The 20574-nt window shown below is 49.9% G+C and overlaps 1 protein-coding gene across 5 annotated transcripts in view; it reads left to right on the plus strand.

Annotated features, from left to right (window-relative positions):
- VRK3 (VRK serine/threonine kinase 3) overlaps positions 1–20574 on the plus strand; it is a 197096-nt gene that overhangs the window by 167189 nt on the left and 9333 nt on the right. For all 5 annotated transcript variants that reach the window (XM_059151070.1, XM_059151069.1, XM_059151068.1 and 2 more), the window contains exons 4-12: positions 3098–3235; positions 4169–4384; positions 9616–9677; positions 11458–11524; positions 12476–12560; positions 12808–12913; positions 14621–14713; positions 16076–16208; positions 17810–17930. In XM_059151070.1, coding sequence (XP_059007053.1) covers positions 3098–3235; positions 4169–4384; positions 9616–9677; positions 11458–11524; positions 12476–12560; positions 12808–12913; positions 14621–14713; positions 16076–16208; positions 17810–17930 — 1021 coding nt within the window. The remainder of the gene's footprint in view (positions 1–3097; positions 3236–4168; positions 4385–9615; positions 9678–11457; positions 11525–12475; positions 12561–12807; positions 12914–14620; positions 14714–16075; positions 16209–17809; positions 17931–20574) is intronic.

Genomic DNA, 20574 nt, shown 5'->3' on the forward strand with positions numbered 1-20574 from the left:
CAGACCAGACTCTGCAGTCACCATCCTTCAGTCCTCTTTCTCTCCCATCCCGCAACTTCAGCTCTCCAGCAAATCTTGGCCATTCTCCCTTCAAAATCGGTGCCCACTTCTGCCACCTCCTGAGCCACCACCCTGCCCCGTCCGTCCCCTCCTCTCAGTGCCCTACCTCTCAGGACCTGGCAGAGTTGGGTGCTGAGAAATCTCACAAATTGATGGACTGAATGAGTGAAATATCAGCAGTAGGTCCTGGCCAATGGCAAGCCCAAGCATATCCTGCCTTGAGAAATCAAAGCGAGCGAGCTTGTCTGAAGGCCACAGAAGGAAGTTGGTATACATGACATTCATTTTATCATTTGAGATTGCATTTGGCTGCAAGTAACAGAAAAATGCTTTCTCAAGAGTTTGTGTGTGTGTGTGTGGGGGGGGTTTAAATGAATGGGTTTACTTTTCATACTAAAAAGTCTTCAGGGACCAGTCCAGTGGAGGAATGGGGTCCCCCGATGCCATAGGGACCCAGGCTCTCCCCGTCTTTCTGTTCGGACATTCTGAACAGAAGGGTTTCCCCCCATGCTTATTGCCTTGAGTTCTCAAGATGGCTTCTCCTCTCCGGTGTCGTGTCTGCATTCCAGACAGTTGCTGACAGTATTTACCTTCACCTGAGTTCAGAGTCTGTGGGTTTGGTTTTGCTTCTGGTTTTTTCTTTTTTAAGATTTATTTATTTCAGAAAGTGAGAGAGAGAGAGTGCACAAGCATGAGCAAGAGGGGCAGAGGGAGAGAGAATCTCAAGCAGACTCTGTTCTGAGCACAGAGCCCGACTTGGGGCTCGATCTCACAACCCTGAGATCATGACCTGAGCCAAAGCCAAGAGTCAGATGCTTAACCAGTGACGCCCCCAGAGCCTGAGTTTTAACCATGGCCTTCTCTAATGCCAACCTAGGACTCGGTTCATTATTCATTCACCTGGACCGCCTCCTGTGTACCTAGGTGCTGTCTGTCCCAGACAAGTAGTAACACACACAATACGTACCAGGTGTCTGGTTTCTCAGAGCTTTTGAAAGTCAGTAAGGCAAACAGACATTGAATAAGCAACTACCAGGAGAGCATATAATAACAGAAGGGAAATGGATGGATCATGGAACCCACTGAAAAGAATTTTGTTTCTGGGGGGGATCTGGGAAAGCCTCATTTGTAGGTCACATTTGAGCCCAAACCAAGGGGTGATAAAAATTAGCTAAGTGAAGAGTGGGGTCAAGTTGAGGGAGTCATGAAAGTTCCACACACTGGGGCACGGTAAAGGGAAAGGCCATGTGGTGGGGGGGAGGCATGCATGTAGGAAAAATAAAGGCGGACATCTTGACTGGGGTAGATAGGCAGGGCTCTGTAGACCCTGGGTAAGGAGGTTAGTAATCACTGATGTAGTCGGGAGCTGTGGAGGGTTTCTACCAAGTGGGAGATACAATATGATTTGCATTTTGAAAAGATCTTTGTGGAAAGTGGGGGCGCCTGGGTGGCTCAGTCAGTTAAGTGTCTGACACTTGATTTTGGCTCAGGTCACAATCTCAGAGTCTTGGAATGGAGCCCTGTGTCAGGCTCCATACTGCATGAGAAGCCTGCTTAAGATTCTATTCTCTCTCCTTCTGCCCCTCCTCCCACTCATACTCATGCTCTCTCTTTCAAAAACAAGAAGAAGAAGAAGAAGAAGAAGAAGAGGGGTGCCTGGGTGGCTCAGTGGGTTAAGGCCTCTGCCTTCGGCTCAAGTCATGATCCCAGAGTCCTGGGATCAAGCCCCACGTTGGGCTCTCTGCTCAGCAGGGAGCCTGCTTCCCTTCCTCTCTCTCTGCCTGCCTCTCTGCCTACTTGTGATCTCTCTCTCTCTCTCTCTCTCTCTGTCAAATAAATAAATAAAATCTTAAAAAAAAAAAAAAGACACGGGGCACCTGGGTGGCTCAGTGGATTAAAGCATCTGCCTTCGGCTCAGGTCATGATCTCAGGGGTCCTGGGATCGAGCCCCTCATTGGGCTCTCTGCTCAGCAGGGAGCCTGCTTTCTCCTCTCTCTCTCTCTGCCTGCCTCTCTGCTTACTTGTGAGCTTTGTCTGTTAAATAAATAAATAAAATCTTTTTAAAAAAAAAAAAAAAGACAGATCTTAGAGGAGCGCCTAGGTGGCTCAGTCAGTTAAGGATCTGACTCTTGATTTTGGCTCAGGTCATGATCTTGGGATCATGAGACTGAGCCCGGATGAGGCTCTGTGCTGGGTGTGGAGCATGCTTAAGATTCTCTCCTGCTGCCTCTGCCTTAGAGAATTCTCTTAGGACCAGGAGCTCCCAGTCAATCAAAAGATACCAGGAAAGACACCTGGGTAGCTCATTTGACTGGACATCTGCCTTCAGCTCAGGTCACGATTCCAAGGTCCTAGGATCGAGCCCCACACCAGGCTTTCAGTTCAGTGGGGAATCTTCTTCTCCGTCTCCCTCTGCTGCTTGTGCTCTCTTGCTTGCTTTCCTGCTCTCTTTCAAATGAATAAATAAAATCTTTAAAATAAAAGACACCAGGAAAAGGCCAGTGTCAGGACAAACAACAAACTATAAAATCACACCCATGATGACCAGAGACCTCAGAATTAACAGATGAGAATATGTCCGAAACACACTTAACATAGTTAAAGAAATAAAAGAAGAAATTCAAAATATGGTGAAGAAGCAGAAGTTAGTTAGAATTGTAAAGGAACCAAAACAATTTGAAAAGGAACCAAACATCATCATGGTGACCAGAAACTTGCTGGATGGTTTAACTGCTGACCAGACAAAGCTGAAGGGAGAATTAGCAAATTGGAAGATAGATTCAAAGAAATTGCCTAGAAGAAAGCAGAATGACAAAGCAATAGAAGACACACAAGAGACGCCAAGACCCAAGGAGGAAAAGCAAATAACTAAAATGAAGGGAAGTTTGCTTAGATATTTAGGTGACAAGAGAACCAATACTTGGCTCTGGGGGTCCAAGGGAAGAGAGTAGTCGAATGTGCCCTCAGAGTTCCTGGTTTAGGGGTTCCTAGAAGAGGCTTTGTAATCCCAGTTTGTGTCTGGTCTCCCTTTCTATAGGCTCAAGGAGACAAAGCAACTCCAGTCCTGAGATCCCTTGTAAGAAAGTGAAATGGTCCAGCTCTGTCACCTCCCCCTCCTCATCCCTCTGCTTAGATGGTGACAGTTCTGGGTCTGAAGATACTGTGAGATCCAAAGGTAAGAGTTGGGGTCAATCCCGCTTGACTCGATGGGGAAAAGGCGGGTTGTTGGACAGAGTTCCGGGCTTCGTTCCCCTGCTCGGGCATCCTCTACCCTGCCTGGGGCCCTCATCCTTTCTGCCTCACTTGCTGGACTGACAGTCCTGTGTGGGCAGGGACCAGGTAGATTCATCTCCATAAGTCTGGTGCCTGCCAGCAAGTGTGGGAGTCTTGAGGACCCTGTGCTCATCTCCCTCCCAGGTGGCCCTTGGATCTAAAGTCTCAGCCCTCGGTGCCTTGCTTCCATCCCCTGTTATCCTCCAGACCCCTCTGCCTCTTGCCATTCTATGCCTTAGGTGGATGGTGGGTGGGAAGAATGCATTAGACAATATCCTTTCTTGTGTCCACATCTCTCTCCTGACCATGACCATCCCATTCTCTTGCCAGACTGGGAGCCCCTCAAGGACAGGGTCTTGGTCTAACAAATTTCTGAAGCTTCTTTATACTCAGCACAAGGCCAGGGCCTGGTTTGGGATGTTTCTGGTTGAGTATCTGGAATGTCTTTTTTCTCCTTCATAAAATTCTGCTCATCCAACAAGACCCAATTCAAATGTCCCCTCCTCCAGAAAGCCTCTCTTGACTTCTCAAGGCACCAAAAATCTTTTTCTCATATTCCTCTCTATGGCCCTGTTTCAGACTCAGTTCTGACCAACTATGTCCAGATCAGCCTCCCGCACCAAATTAGGGGCTCCCAAGGGACAGGGCCCAGGTCTGAGTCCTGTCTGGATCTCCAGCTTTATCCCACAAGGCTCTGACTCATGAAAGGTCCCGGGAAGCATCTGTTGAATGAGCAAATGAATAAATGAGCAGAGTGGCAAGCATTGTCCTATTACCCATATAACTGTGTTCTCCCAGATGCTGCTTTTTCTTTAATCTGAGCATCATTCCGCAGGGTCCTGGAGCAGACCCCCAACCCCCAAAAGCAGCCCACAGGCAACCAAGCGAAGCCCGCAGGCGACGAAGAGAAGCCCACAGACACTGAAGCGGAGCCGGGTGACAACCTCACTTGAGGCTCTGCCCACAGGGGCGGTGGTGACAGACAAGAGTGGGCGGCACTGGAAGCTGGGACCCCTCCAGACCAGGGATGACCAGGGCATTCTCTATGAAGGTACAGTGTCCACAGGCCGGCAGGCCCTGGGCTGGGCTGAACCAGGGTGTCTTCAGACCAGGGCAAGGGGAATGGAAATGGAAACCATCTCCCAGCTGCAGACCTGCCTCTGGACAACTTTCTCTTAGACTTGGGCCTACAGAACTCCCCACCCATAGGGGCTGGGCAGATCGAGTAAATGTGTACAGGAGTCCAAGAGTGAGCAGTTGGTAATGGTGGAGACTGTGGCCAACTGGAAAGCATGTGCTCTGTGTAAAGAGGCATGCCCCTCCTCTACCTCTGTCGCGGGGGAGTACAGGCCCAGGGCGGCTGAATGATAGGGATCACAACAAATGTTCTATCTATCCTGCAGTGGTGGCAGGGAGCACCCCCCAAAAAAATGTAGTTTGGTGATGGAGGATATGCATGACTACTTGCTTGCATAATTGAGGTTTCTGGGAAGTGCAGGTCTGCATCTCCCTGAGAAGAGGAAGGAAAGGCACCTGGTTTGGGTTTTTGTTCGGTTGAGGGGTGTGGCTAGAGTGAGGGTTCCTGCCCTGGGGCCAGGGCCTCCGTGATTTGCATCTCCCATGGCAGCAAAGGAGGGAGCCCCCTGTCCTCAGGCTTGCTTATCAGCTTGCCCAGATGTGGGGCCGGAGAGGAAGAGGCAGGACCCGGCTTAGACACTGGCATTGTCAAAGTTTAAAAAATGGAGTCAGACACCTTGTGACAATGAAGAGAAAAAGAACTGTGCTGGGAGTGTTAGTATTAACCAACCTGATGTTTATCAAGTACTTATTCAAGGCCACACTGTGTTCTAAGCACTCTGTGGGAGGTTTGGTCATTTTTTCAATTGAGATAAAAGCCACGTAACATGAAATTGATGATTTTAAAGTCTGCAGTTCAGTGGGGTATAGTCCATTCACGGTGCTGTGCAGCCATCACCTGTATCTCGTTCCAGAACGTTTCTACTAGCCGTAAAGGAAACCCCGTGCCAAAGCACTTGCTTTCCCCCTACCCCACACTTTCCAGCCTCGGTCATCCGCTAATCTGCTCTCTGTCTCATTGGGTTTCTCTGTTGTGGACGTTCCAGATTTTGCATCTGTCTTCTTCCCCCCAGTGTGATGTTCTCAAGGTCGGTCCACATCATAGTGTGTGTCAGAACTTCATTCTGTCTTGTAGCTGAACAATACTCTCTTGGTGTGTGTATTTCATGTCAGCTTCTCCATTTACCGGTTGGCTGGTGGACAAGTGGATTGTTTCCGCTTTGGGCTGTGATGACTCCCCTTGCCCTGAGCATCTGGGTACACATTTCCATGGGGCCAAATGTTTGCTTTGTACTTCCTAATTCACCACAGGTGCCAGCACTGTCACTGTCCCCATGTCCTAGAGGAGGGACGTGAATCCCAGAGATGTCATTAACCAGCCAGAGATCTGGCTCCAGAGATCTTCCAAGTTTTCAGGAAAATCCAGAAATCTGGATTTTGATGGGAAGTCTTCTATTTGGAAGTGCCAATTGGGCGTGGGCTACTGTCGGGGCGGGGAACAGGGCTGGTGAGAGCTGTGAAGTGCGTTTGCACTGTTTGGGGCTGTGTCACCCACCAGCCACATCGCCTTTCTCCTCTGCGAGCTTGTACCAGTCAAGAAATGGTGCAGTTTTTTTTAAAAGATTTTATTTATTTATTTGACAGACAGAGATCACAAGTAAGCAGAGAGGCAGGCAGAGAGAGAGGAGGAAGCAGGCTCCTCGCTAAGCAGAGAGCCCGATGCGGGGCTCCATCCCAGGACACTGGGATCATGACCTGAGCCAAAGGGAGAGGCTTTAACCCACTGAGCCACCCAAGTGCCCCGAAATGGTGCAATTTTATGTCCTGTAGTTAAAGCCAGTAACAATTAAACAACAGCCAGAATTGCGATTTTTTTTTTAAATGGCTGATGACACTCTGGGCCCACTCTGTCCCCCATCCTTGCTTGGTTCATCCCACCACTCAGCTCATCTCACTCCCTTACTCAAGCAGCCCTGTGAGGGGGCGTTCTCTTCCTCATCAGCTCCTGGGTTATGACATCATCCTCCCTGTCTCCCCAGAACAATCCAGGAGAACCAGTAGACGCCAATAGAAAAACCACTGGACGCCAGTAGCACCCAGCCCCTCCCCCTACGTGACAACCAAAACTATCTCCAGACACTGCCTGCTGCCTATGGGGGAAATTGAGACCCACTGAGTCAGGCCATCCCAGACACATCAGTTTAATAGTCACATGGAAGCGCTGTGATTGTATTTTATTTTTTAAGGTTTTTTTTTATTTATTGGAGAGAGCACGCGCATGAGTGGGGAAGGAACAGAGGGAGAGGGGGAGAGGGGATTTCAGGCTCACTCCCCGCATGGAGCCCGAAGTAGGGCTCAACTCCACAACCCTGAGATCATGACCTGAGCCGAAACCAAGAGTCAGACACTCCACCACCTGATCCCCCCAGGCACCCCAACACTGTGATTTTATTAAGCACCTTTCAAATGGCCCACAACAGAGAGGTTGGGGCAGAGATGGGCGTGCCAGGCTCAGGCGGGGCATAAGCAAAGACTCAGAGGCTAGAAACCCAGGAACAGGAGCAGGAAGCATCAGGATGCTGGTGTTCCTGGCAGTGAGAGTAGGTGCGCGGGGTGCCCAGAGTCTCCAGCAAGCCCTCCCCTCGCTGGGAGGTGGGACGGTGCAGCCAGACCTTGTGGGCTATCCTCCTGTCTCTGCTGGCAGCTAGTTGTCTAACCTCGTTCGGGTTCAAGTGATGTCCTGACCTCGTGCCTCAGTTTCCTCACCTGCAGAATGAGATAAGAGTAGTAGTGACCTCAAAAGGTCATTGTTGGGAAAGCTGCACAGGTGGACCAATGCAGAGGAAAGCAACAAGCACAGTGCAAGTGCTTCCTGTCGCTGTGCTGCTCATGATGGATCTCAGAGCAGCTTTCTTGCTCCAGGTTCAACATCACCAGTCTTCTGGTAGTCGGGGGCCTCCGCTTGCTCACCTGCTATGCCCTTGTCAGCCTTGGGAGCACATAGGGACTTTCCATATATCAGGTCTGCATCAGACAGGGGTCTCCCTAGGCCCCAGAGTCTGGAGCCCTGGGTTGATAGCCAGGCTCTACAGGAGCAGTTGGCCAAGTGCATTACCCGTCCTGGGCCTCTGTCAGCCCCCCTCTATAATGCAAATGGCCCAGCTGGCTCCCCAGGCTATTAGAGGAGTGGAAGAGAGAAGCCCTTCATAATCCGCAGAGAAGTGCAAGAGATGTATGTAAGTTGCCAGCTCTTCCTGCCTGCTTCTGAGTGCCAGGCATGTACCTGTCACCTGCCCACGTGGGAACTCTGGGAGCCCGGTTAGTATGCATGAGAGGTGCCACAGTCCGCTCCAGACACCTGCTGACAATCTTCCCAAGCCCCCTTCCCGCAGCTGGTACGGACCCCTCTGCCCCCTGAGATCTCAGCCCTTCACACATTTCCCTCTTACAGGACCCACTCAGGTCACCTTTGACCCTGAATTTGCAAACCCTGGGCTCCCACCCTGCTCCAGCTGGAGCTTCTCGAGAGCGAGGGTGACCTCTGGGTAACTGTCACCTCCCTGTCCCTCGGCTCAGCATCTTAGACAACACAAACCTGGATGGTGAAGGGGTAGGAAAGACGAGAGAAAGGAAGGACTCGGAGGGCCGCAGGGATGAACTATGCTGTTTTAGTTCATGGGCTCTGGATGATAAGGCAGGGCCAGCCCTGCCACTTACTGGCTGTGGGTCCTTGTGCCAATTATGATATTTTGAAAGCTGCCACACACCAAGCACCCATTGTGAGCCCGGCTTGGTGCTTGGCTGTGGGGCCGGGTGGGTTCACCAAGTGGTGCATTTGAAGGCGGAAACCAGCTTTGATGCTCAGCTATGGCCCATCTGAGCCTTGCTTCCGACCCCGGGGGCAGGCTTCGTCATTCCTATTTCACAGACTTGGCAACGGAGGCCCAGAGAAGTCTAACGCCTCAGGCAAAGTCATACAGAGAGTTGGTGGCCCAGTGGCCTCCTCTGTCTTTTGGCCTCTCTGACCCTCCGCTCTCGTCTCCTCCACCAGGTGGCACTAATGATGACAGCAAGAGCAGTAATAGTAACATCGTAGAAGACCTTAAAGGGAAACCATGAGCTTTTAAAGCCCACTCTTAGTACGGGGTTTGTAACCGAACCAAATGGCACAAACATGAAGGGTGTTTGAGCAAGAGGGGAAGAAGGAGGTGGGAGGCGGGTGCAGCCAGCCATAGCTTCATCTGTCCCTATGGGGCTCTGGAGCAGAAGTGGTCTTTGAGCATGGTTCTGTGTTGACCCAACACAGATGGGCCTTTACATCCCCCTTGAAAACCTGTTGGATATGGGCCACCCCAGGCTTGCAGCTTTGGGGACCCCTGAGGTGCTGAAGGCTACTTGGGACAGCACTCCCCGGGGGACGGGGCTGGGACAAGAAGTCCTTCCTCGCAGGGGTTCTACATCTGTACTTACCCATACGTGTAAACAAATGCAAATAGCTGGTGTGTTGGGGGTCCCTAGGACCACCCCGCCAGGCTCACTTGTTCACAAAGAGGACCCATCCACAAGCCTCAGTCCATAGCTGTTCTTGTCCCCCAATTCATTACAGCAAAAGGACACAGAGCACAGGCAATGGGGAGAAAGTCCGGGGGGGACCAGCATCGGCCTCGAGAATCCTCTCCCTGTGGAGTCACACGGGTTGCACAAGGAAGTGTGACAACATGTGTGAAATGTCATCTACCAGGGACGCTCCTGAAAGACACAGCACCCAGGGTTTTTACTGGAAACTCATTACATAGGTGCACTCTGCCTGGAATGTACCAAATTCTAGACTCTTACAAGGAAAGCATCTATTCAGCATGATAGTTTGGGCACAGAGCCCTCCTCTTATTGTTAGAGAATGCTGGAACCCTCCTCAAACCCAGGTTCCCAGACACCAGTCAGGGGTCACCCTTGCAAGCAAGCCTTTCCAAGGAGAGCAGGCAGACCTTCTCATCAATAACCCTCTTTGTGTAGCTGAATATTAACTAAGAAAAAAAAAAAAAAGAGCCTGTTTGAAAGTAGGAAGGAAGGGGTCTTGAAAGCCAAGAGTGTACTTGATCCCCAGGGAACCAGAGAAGCGAAAGTGCTGCTCATTCCTGGGAAGCTTGAGGACCGTGACTTGCCTTCCCTCTAGATGATAACCTGGTTCATTTTGTCCACCCACAGCTGAGGCTCTTTCCACCCTCGCCTGCAAGTCAAGTCAGAAGCAGATGTTCTCGCTTAAACTTGTGAGTGTCCCCGGGGTGCAGAGCCAAGATGGGAGGGCCTGTGGCTTGTGCACCAATGACCTCCGGGCCCCTTGGAATGCTGGCACAGGCAGAAGAGTTCGGTCTTGGCCTGCGGGCAGCCATGGGACCTCAGACCAGGCACATCTCCCTCCAGCCTCATGTTCTTTATCACAGGGGACTCGGAAACTGCCGTGAGGTCTGCCCCGCACCCCAGTTCTGGCACAGGGCAATCTGGACAGGTGCCTTCTTCCCTCCTGGGGCTGAGTTTCCTCATCTGGGTGAGGGAGCCACTAATACCCACACTGTGTGACCCACCTGCCTGTCTTAGAGTGTGTATTTCTTGAGCACCGCTATATATCCCTGTGCTGGGTGTTGGGGCCCATCAGACAAGCAATGAGATGGGGTCCCTTCACTGAGGAGTCCATGAAATCATACACAACCTTAGCACATGGGAAACATGCACTTGAGGGGAGCCCAGAGGGAAAGCCAACCAAGAACATGAAAGCAGCCAGGCAGGCGAGTGGCGTCCCTCCCAGAGAGGAAGAGCCTATAACAGTATATCATCCTAGTTAGCAGCTTCATCATTACCCCTGAGAGCTGTACTTATAGGTGACTTTCATTTTCTTACCTTCGTTTGTGCAGATTTTCTCACCCCTAAAACACCGGGGCAGCCAGTCCTGGTGCCCCCCCACCTCCCACCCTGTGGTCCTAGATAGAGGCTGTGTGAGTGGACTCCAGAGCCAGGCTAACATATGAGTAACGGCACCTGCTTGCTGAGAGCCTGTTCCTAAAAATAATAATAATAATAATAATTTTTTTAAAAAGAGAGATAAAGGGGCTCCTGGGTGGCTCAGTGGGTTAAAGCCTCTGCCTTCGGCTCAGGTCATGATCCCAGGGTTCTGGGATCGAGCCCCGCTTCAGGCTCTCTGCTCAGCAGAGAGGGGAGCCTGCTTCCTCCTCTCTCTCTGCCTGCCTCTCTGCCTACTTGCGATCTCTATCTGTCAAATCAATAAATAAAATCTTAAAAAAAAAAAGAGAGAGAGAAAGAGAGAGGGCCTGTTCTGTGCCCAACCCAGGGCTAAGAGTCTCACGAGCAGGCCTGGTAGATAGTTCCTTTGTTCCCCCCATTTAACAGATGAGGAAATGGGGACTTGATCACTTGCCCAGGGGCACCCAGCGTACAAGTTGCTTTGTCCACTTCTGTATCTTCAATGCCAGTAGAATACTCAGCACATAATAGGTGTTTTGTACAAAGAAGGAATGAATGGCAGTGCTGAGATTTGAACCTAGCTCTCTTTAACCCGTGCTCTTAAGAGGCCAGCTGTACCAGTCATGTATAACCTCCATTTCATGGGCTGAGATGGCTGCCCCCCTCCTGCTATCTCCGCTGCATTCCAGCCACCTGGAACAGAAGAGGAAAGGGAGAGCCTGCCCAGCCCTTTGAGGGCATAACCTGAAAGTCACTCCCATCTCATCTGCTTACATCTCTATAGGCTAGAAGTTGGTCACAGGGTCATTCCTTGTTGCAAGGGAGGCTGGGAAATGTAGTTTTTAACTGAAGGCCACAGGCCTAGGGAAACCTGTGGATCCTATCATAAAAGAAGAGGAATCTGGGCAATGAGAAGTCATGTGTTCACATGCAGCACCCTGGGGAATTTAGTTCTGATGTGGGGGTCGTGGTGGTGGTTGCTGGCGTTAACCTGGGATGATGCATGGCCAGTGACAACCTTGTCTAAGAGCTTCTGCCATGACAGCCTTCTCCCCCGCCATTCCTGACTAGGATGCCAAGGATGGGCGCTTGTTCAACGAGCAGAACTTCTTCCAGCGGGCCGCCAAGCCTCTGCAAGGTATCTTGCCCGGAGATGGGTGAAGGGAAGAGAGTTAGGGCTTCTAGCTTGGTCAGAACAGCAGCTTCCCTCTGAAGGGGTGGGAAGGGCGGGGATAACATTATAGGCCCAGATGTGCCCAGTCATCTGTCAGGCCTCAGAGAACAGACAGCATGGGCCGAGGCCAGCTGTACCAGCTCTGAGCCAAGCATTCAATTTTCAGGACCACAAGGCAGTTACTAAGCATAGTCATTATTTAAAATTAATTACATCATCTTACAATCAAATACATTATGTTAAGAACAGTAATGAATATTCAGATCCTCAAAACTCATCACTTCCTAATCGTTTTTCTAGGTACATAGTGGGCAGCGGGCCGCCCGGAACACATTGCTCACGTCCATTGTACCTGCTTGGTGAAAATGCCATACAAATGGTGTGTGGCGTCTCTTCCAGCTCCACATTCCATGATCTCAGACCCATGGCCTGAAATGGGCTGTGGTTGGAAGCATTGACACCAAAAAAATCGGCAAACATGACCAGTCAGGGCTATCTTTCCCTAGACAGACAGTCATTAAACTTTTACCAGCACGCTATTGGCTCTATACCATCCAGCCGAGATCCTGGGAGATGGGCAGACCACTGGTTGATGCCATGACACTTGAGACATTTCCTGATCTTACCAGTGACACATGTGAATTCAGAGGTCACTCTGTTGTCCTTGTCCCTTCCACACCAGATCTGTATATGCATTCAGCTGGGCTCACCCTGTCCCCTGCAGATGTAGGTTACAGTCAGAGGTCAGCAATGAGCACCCTTTCACCACCCCATTGTCACCTGCCCATAGAGGTGACATCTCTGACCAGGAGCCTGGCAGTCTGGGCTGGGCTCAGGCACTCTTTGCTTCTGCCTGAGAAGGGACCGTGGGCCCCAGGACCACGGGGGCTCTGACCTCTCGCCCCTCTCCCACAGTGAACAAGTGGAAGAAGCTGAACTCGACCCCCCTCCTGGCCATCCCCACCTGCGTTGGTTTTGGGATTCACCAGGACAGGTACAGGTGAGTCACTTCACCTGCCAGCCACCTTGCTGGTCCCTTTCTTTCTCTCCATGTCATGTGCCCGGGCCCCTGGAGCCGGTCCGTGGCTTCCTTCTCCCCATATTTGAGCCAGGCTGATCCCCTAACAATCAGGAACCCTTGCTCTCGCCCGGAACCGGGACCTTATAGCCACCCAGCCAGAGTCCAGCCTCTGTTCTTCATGCCCCCCCTGCCCTGTCCTCTCTCCCTCTTCCTGGGATACTTCCAGGTTCCTGGTGTTTCCCATGCTGGGGAGGAGCCTTCAGTCGGTCCTGGATGACAACCCGAAGCACGTCTTGTCGATGAAGTCTGTGTTCCAGATGGCCTGCCGGCTGGTAGGTACCTTGCAGCTGCTGGCTCCTGTCCAGGGGATGGGGACCTGGGTCCTAGATTATCCGCTGGTTTGTTCACTGACACATTCAGCCTGTGCGTCCCTCTGTTGGCCACTGGGGGCTAGCACTTGACCAAAACAGATGAACACTGGGCCATTAGAACCAGAGAGATAAGCATTCCCATGTGGGAGTTGGAGGAAGGGGACCCAGCCTCAAAATGAGGGACTCCATTGGGCTTCCTGGTGGAGATTGGTTATAAGCCACGAGTGGGAAATGGCAAGGTGGTGGGTGGAGTGGGAGTGGAGGAGATACACAGAGAGAATATTCCAGGCCAAGGATACAGCTTAGGCAAAGGTGTGTATGGGAGAGGGAGCATTTGTTCACTGATTTAGTCCCTCGTCCATCCATCCTTTTATTAAATAGTTATCAGGTCACAGCTGGGTGTCATACACTGTCCCAGGGGCCGGGAGTAACAGGGGTATAGTTTTTATGTCTAGTGGGGGAGAATGATATTAAACAGTTTCACAAGCTATGAAAGTTCTCTGAACAGAAATGTCCCTGTGTTGGGACGCCTGGGTGGCTCAGTTGGCTAAGCAGCTGCCTTCGGCTCAGGTCATGATCCCAGCGTCCTAGGATCAAGTCCCACATCGGGCTCCTTGCTCTGCGGGAGCCTGCTTCTCCGTCAGCCTCTGCTTGCCACTCTGTCTGCCTGTGCTCACTCTGACAAATAAATAAAATCTTTAAAAAAAAAAAAAAAGAAAGAAAGAAATATCCCTGTGCTGTGATGGACGATATAAAGACCCAATTTAAATTCCTGGAGAGCTGGGAGTGGCCAAGGAGTGACCTGTTAGGTGTGTCCTGAAGGTCTCTGTGCTGATATGTCTGGGTCTCCCCAGAGGGTAAGGTAAGGATGGCATGGAGAGGTCAATGGTGACCAATCACACAGAACACCAAGCTGAGGACTCTGTTGTAAGGGCACTGGGGAGCCATGGGAGGATTGGGAGCAGAAGAAAGTTAGGATCATCTCTGGGTACAGAAAGACCCTGGGGGCACATGGTCATGGACAGGAGGGTGTGATAAGGAGGCCAGGTGAGGTTGGCATGAGAGGACAAGCCTGAGGAGATGAGCTGTAGGGACAGAGAGTTTGTAGAACAAGAACCTAGTGAACAGGTAAGCCTTGGGGTCAAGGTGGGCTTCGGGATATATTCAGGATGTAACTAACACCCAGGTAGTTCAGTGTATGAGTCTAGATCTCAGCGAAGAAATCATAGCTAGGGATAAGAAATACAGATTGCTTAACTAAACATATTTCTGCTCTTTGGGAGAAATGAGAAGTCTTTGGTGTAAGTGGCTGTTGAGTTTTGCTTTTTTAGTTTTGGCGGGGTGGGGGGTGGGGGGGCAATAAGAAACCAACATCTTCCCCTCCTGAGTTCACAGTCAGTAGAGGAATAGCCGGAAGAGGTAGGTGGAAAACGGATACTACCTTTAATGCTGATTTTTCCAAAGCCTAGTTAGAAGACATGCTTAGGTATGTCATTGGGAACGGGCTTCCTAATGCTTCACTGAGAATCAGGTTTAAACGCGCTTCCCCCTGCCAGTCACAAGTAGCACCTCCAGGCCCCAGGCCCAACTGTGGAGGTTCCTTCACTGGGCTTTGCCTCAGAACTTCTTTCCATTCATCATCATGGAGATGCTTGCTTTCTCCCCCAGCTGGATGTCCTGGAGTTTCTCCATGAGAATGAGTACGTCCATGGAAATGTGACAGCTAAGAACATCTTTGTGAATCCAGAGGACCTGAGCCAGGTAATAGCCAGGTCCCCTCCACCCCAGGGGCTCTCTGGGCCCAGGATCTCATCTGCCGCAAAACCTCCATGTATCTCACAATGCTTACCACAGACAAAGGATTGCTATCCATCGTAAGCAAAGGGCTCCTTTGAATAAATAAGATTTAAACGACTTAGTAGAAAATGGACAAAGGTTAGGAAAAGCAGTTCACAGAATAAGAAACCCACAGGTTAGCTAACCATGTGAAAAGATGCTCAGCCTTCCTAAATAATGTCCATAATCATAGAAATTGAAAAATTAAAACTTCCTGTTTTAGGGGTGGATAAAACTTAAAAGAATGAAGAATTGCTGATAAGGATGTAAGGAAACAGAAATTCTTTATATGCTGTTGGAAGTGTGAATTGGCCAACCTTTCTGGAAGGCCATTTGGATACAGCAGTCAAAATTTTAAATGCATCTGGGGTTTTTTGATCCAACAGTTCATCTTTTAGGAATGTGTCCTATCCATATATTCACAGGACTGTGCAAAGATATATGTACAAAATGTTTCTGACAGTATTGATTGTAGTAGTCAAGTGATAAAACTTTAAATATACATTCCTGGTGGAGTACTGATTAGATAACATTTTTAAATAAATTCTAATTACTTTTAGAGTTGCAAATGACAGAAGCCCAACTTAACATGGCTTTAGAAAAATGTATAAGGAGGTGTTACAAATTATTTGTCCATTGAGTGGAAAAATCCAGAACTTCATTAACTTCAGGCATGGCTATCTGGCTCCAAATTTTAATGCCTGGAACCACTATTAAAGTGCAAGGGTGGGACACCTGGGTGGCACAGTGAGTTAAGCATCAGACTCTCTTGGTTTTGGTTCAGGTCATGATCTCAGGGTCATCAGCTAAGCAAGGAGTCTTCTTAAGTTTCGCTCTCCCTCTGCCGCTCCCCACTCTCTCCCTCCCTAATCAATCCATCAATTTTTTTTTTTAATAAAATAGGGGCACCTGGGTGGCTCAGTCATTTAAGTGTCTGCCTTCAGCTCAGAGTCCTGGAATCAAGCCCCACTTTGGGCTCCCTGCTCAGTGTGGAGCCTGCTTCTCCCTCTCCCACTGCTGCTCCCCCTGCTTGTGCTCGCTCTCTCTCTGTGTGTCAAATAAATAAATAAAATCTTTAAAAAAAAAAAAAAGAAATGACTATTAGTGGTTACTTCTGAGTGGTGGGTTGGGGACTAAAGGTGGTTGGTTTAGGTTCTTTTCACTTCATGCTCTTCTGTACTGTTTGGCATTCAGTTGTTTCAAATTGCACCCATGTTTGAACTCTCTGACTCTAGAATCCAAGCTCCTAACCTCCAAACTATATGGCTTCTCCCCATGTCCACACAGGTGACACTGGCAGGCTACGGCTTCACCTTCCGCTATGCCCCCGGTGGCAAACACGTGGCCTACGTGGAAGGCAGCAGGAGCCCCCATGAGGGGGATCTTGAGTTCATGAGCCTTGACCTGCACAAGGGATGCGGTAAGAGTCCAGAGAAGGGATTCAGGACCATGGAGATATGCTTCTCATACAAGGATAGCTGTAGGTTTTCTTTTCTTTTTTTTTTTTTTAAGATTTTATTTATTTGGGCGCCTGGGTGGCTCAGTGGGTTAAGCCGCTGCCTTCGGCTCAGGTCATGATCTCAGGGTCCTGGGATCGAGTCCCGCATCGGGCTCTCTGCTCAGCAGGGAGCCTGCTTCCGTCTCTCTCTCTCTGCCTGCCTCTCCGACTACTTGTGATTTCTCTCTGTCAAATAAATAAATAAAATCTTTAAAAAAAAAAAAAAAAAAAAAAAAAAAAAAAGATTTTATTTATTTATTTGAGAGAGAGTAAAAGAGTGCACAAGAGCAGTGTGAGGGGCTGAGGGAGAAGCAGACTCCCCACTGAGCAGAGAGCCTGATGTGGGGCTTGAACAGGGACTCTGGGATCATAACCTTACCCGAAGGCAGACACTTAACCAACTGAGCTACCCAGGCACCCGGGCTCTAGGTTTTCATAGCCGCAGACAGCAGGTGGCCAGACACAGGAATCACACTAAGGGAGCTAGAATAAGGATTCAGAACCACGGACAGCCTGTGTTAGTGAGTTGTAGGGCAGCACCAAGGACAGCAAGTGGTTGAACACTTGGCAGTTCCAGGGGTCAGATTCAAGATCTGGTTTAGACTGGGAATGTAAAAGTTGTCCAAGAGTCATTCAGGAGAGGCTGTCAAGGAGGCATGGATACCAGCTATCCATATCTGGAGCACAGGAGTAAGTCTGGATGGAGACCCACATATCAGCAGAATCTCAGGAGTTGTCAGCTGAAGCCCTGGGAGAGGAATGAGATTATCCAAGGAAAGTACACACAGTAAGTAAAAAGAGAATACTTTGAGGAGAAAACTCCTTGAGGAGTTTTCAGCCTCTCCTTCCCAAATCCCTTGATGTTGTATACATCCACAGGTCTACCTGTGTCCTCCCATCAGACTCCCCACCCCCCAGGAAAGGGGTGGTGCCTGTGCCTCCAGCACTGAGTGGCAGAAGGTCTGGCACAGTCAACTCTCAGTGCTTGTTTAATGCTTACACACATTGTTGTCTAAATTATGTTATTTAAGAAGCATAAAAAAAAATCCCACAGGATCCATTACCTTCCTCCATTGAGGCTGAGTTAAGTGCCCATCCTTCTGGGCTCCCTCATGCCCTTTTCTGCCACCGCCCTAGCTCAGGTAATCCCACACCATACTGTGTCTCCATTAGACTGTCAAGGGTTGGAAGCCAACCAAACTCTTGCCTGGGATTTAAGAATGTGGGATGGGGCCTGGTGCACAGAGCTCTGAGAACCTATTGAATGGATGAGTGAGTGAATAAAAGACAAGTAGATAAGGAAGTAAGCTAGCAAAAGCAGGAATGTAGGGACAGCTGAGAGAGCGAATGAGAGTAATTGAGAGACTCATAAGGGCACAAGAGCAGGTAAATGAGAAAGTGAATGAACAGATTAGAGCCTGTGTGCTTGGGTGGTTGAGTGCACTGAGTCAGAGAAAGAGAGTGGAGGTGTCAGTACGTGGAGCATTTGGACTGAGCTGCCTCCTCTTGCCCTGCCTCCCCAGGGCCATCCCGCCGCAGTGACCTCCAGACCCTGGGCTACTGTTTGCTGAAATGGCTCTACGGGATACTTCCATGGACAGACTGCCTTCCCAATATCGAGGATATCATGAAACTGAAACAGAAGTGAGTCTGGGGGTCAGCAGAATGCAGCACTGGCCCAGCACCCCAGAAGGTGGGGCAGAAGCTCAGAACCCAGCAGGGAACAAAAAGGAGGGGGAGGCAGCGTCCAGCAGAACCAAGGCCTCTACAATACTCGGGCATATCCAATAGCATCCATTGCAGTGGACAAGAGCATGGGCTCCAGAGTCACACTGCCTGGGGTCAGACACCGACCCTATCACTGCAGTGTGTTGGGTGGGCAGCTTAATAACTTCCACAAGCCTTATGTTCTCCCTGGGATGAGATATTCTTAGCACCTACCTCAGGACTTGTGGAAGGATTCAGGGGAGTCAGGTACGCAGCACTCAGCACAGTCTGACCTGTAGAAAATACTCACAGTGCACAGGACACCATGATTCATCCGTTCCTTCACAGACATGTGGGCAGCCTAAGCAGTTAGGCCTGGGCTCTGTTTCAGCACGTGACAATACCGGCCACCCGTGTCCACACTTCCTCTCCCTGCCGTCGGCTTATAAAAGTACCAGATCCTGCTAGCTCTGGTTTAGACATTCAGTACCAGGGACAGTGGAAGAGTAGCTGGATGGGGAGACGTTCAGCACCAAAGACAGCGGGAGAATCATGCAGGTGCAGAGCAATAGTCAGCACCAAGAACAGTGGTCAGCAGGGCTGGGTGGGAAGGGCACGCAGGCACCTTGGTCTTCAGCACCAAGGACAGTATACTGCTGGGTAAGGGGAAGCCCGCGGGTCCAGAGGTTGGCATCCAGAATCTAGTATAGCCTTGGCAGGGCTGCTGAGATTTGCCCAGGAGTCATCTAGGAGGGCCCATCTAGGAGAGGTTTGGCCATCCATGTCTGAAGTGCAGGAATGTCTAGAAACTCAGACCTCATTGCTAGCTCAGGAGTTGTCAGCAGATGACCTGGGAAAGAATGGGATTATCCAAGGAAAGTGTGCCTGGTGGGAGGAGGGAAAACTCCACAGAGAAGGACATCGAGTCCTTTGTGCTTCTCAGTTCTCTGTGTGCCGTGTCGCTAGTTCATGCTGAGCCTCTCTCTTGTTCTATTGTTTCCCTTTTATAACCCCCCACCATCTTCTCTCAACCATGGACACACACTCAAACATACTTAATATATGTTCTGCTGATACTTGTGTTTAAGTGTATCTGTATCCTTAACTCGCCTGGTGGGGGCAGCACTATGTGTGTTTGACCTGCATAAATACTATTCTGCTCCAAATCTCACTTATTTCTGGCATTTTTCACTCAGCACCTTGTTCTTCAACTTTAACTGCATTGTCACACGTGCATCGAGTTTACTGCTTCTGACTCCTGCTTTCCAATGACTACAGACATGTCTGTGACCTTGAACAATCTATGATCAGTGTGTTTAATTTGCATAAATGGTACTGAGCTCTAAATGTCATTCTCTTCCTTGCTTCCTTTCACTTAGTGCTGTATTTTCTAACTTTAGCTACATTGCTAGTTCACTGCCTCCGAATACTGCTCTTGAATTTGTTTGTTTGGATATGTCTGGCTCCTTGAAAAAGCCATGATGTTGCTGTTGGGTGGGTGTGGGATTGGCATGAACTGTCGCATGCCCTGAATCTACTTGTCCTTCAGATTTCTGCTCACTCACTCCCCAGTGCATCAGTTTTCCTCTTGTGGTGCTCAGTCAGAGGAAGGGATCTGCCCCCCTCCACACTGTCCTGCTCGTAATGACCCACGGGAGGACAGCTTGTCTGTGCCAGACACTGCACTCTGTATCATCCTCAGAACAACTCAGATAAATGCTCTTATGACTGAGGCACAGAATGCTTAGGGAATCAGCTCAGGTCACACAGCTACTAAGGAGAGGTGCTTAGACTCAGAGCCAGGCCATTTGACTCTGGAGAAGGCTCTTTCAACATGAAGCTGTGTGGGAGGCTTATCACAGATGGATTGGTGGCTTGGCAGCCTTCCTTCACTCAACAGATACTTATTGAGCATTTATTATGCACCACACCATGGTCTAGTCCCTGGATATATAGGAATAACTGAGACAAACATCCCTGCCCTTCCGGAACTCCTATACTAGTGGAGGTGACAGGCAGTAAAGAGATGAAGAGTGAAACACAGACCATGTGATAGGCCAGACTAGTTGGGACCAATGGGCCAGAGCCCTGGGTACCCACCAGGCCGACTGTCAGGGTGCAGGCACACACCACTCCTTTTGGTTTAATGGTCCAGGCAGGTCTCATGGCAGTGGTGACAGGTGAGTCACCTCCAGAAGGACAGTGAGATGAGGAGGATATCTCACTTTGGCGCTGATATGTCCTTGACCTCTCCAGAAAAAGAGAGCAACATAGAGAGAGAGAGAGAGAGAATTCCTGGGCTCCCAGGCTTCCACAGGCAACCTCTGCCCCAGAAGCCAGCCTCAGAACCCACCAGAAGCCCATTGCCCTATTTTTGTCAGAATTTATTTTTGTACTTCCTTTCTAGTTTTCCAGTAGCTCTCCATATTTAAACCAAGCCAGGAGAAAACAAGTCACAGAATTGGTAACAGCAGCAGTAGGAGCATTGGGCCCAACTGCTAAAGGTCTCGATGTGCCCGGAGCCTATAAACTGCCCTGTACACACTTCTGTTACATTAAGGACAAAGCTGAGCTGCTCTTA

The sequence above is a fragment of the Mustela lutreola genome, chromosome 16 (assembly GCF_030435805.1).
Source record: "Mustela lutreola isolate mMusLut2 chromosome 16, mMusLut2.pri, whole genome shotgun sequence".
In the NCBI taxonomy this organism is placed as follows: Eukaryota; Metazoa; Chordata; class Mammalia; order Carnivora; family Mustelidae; genus Mustela; species Mustela lutreola.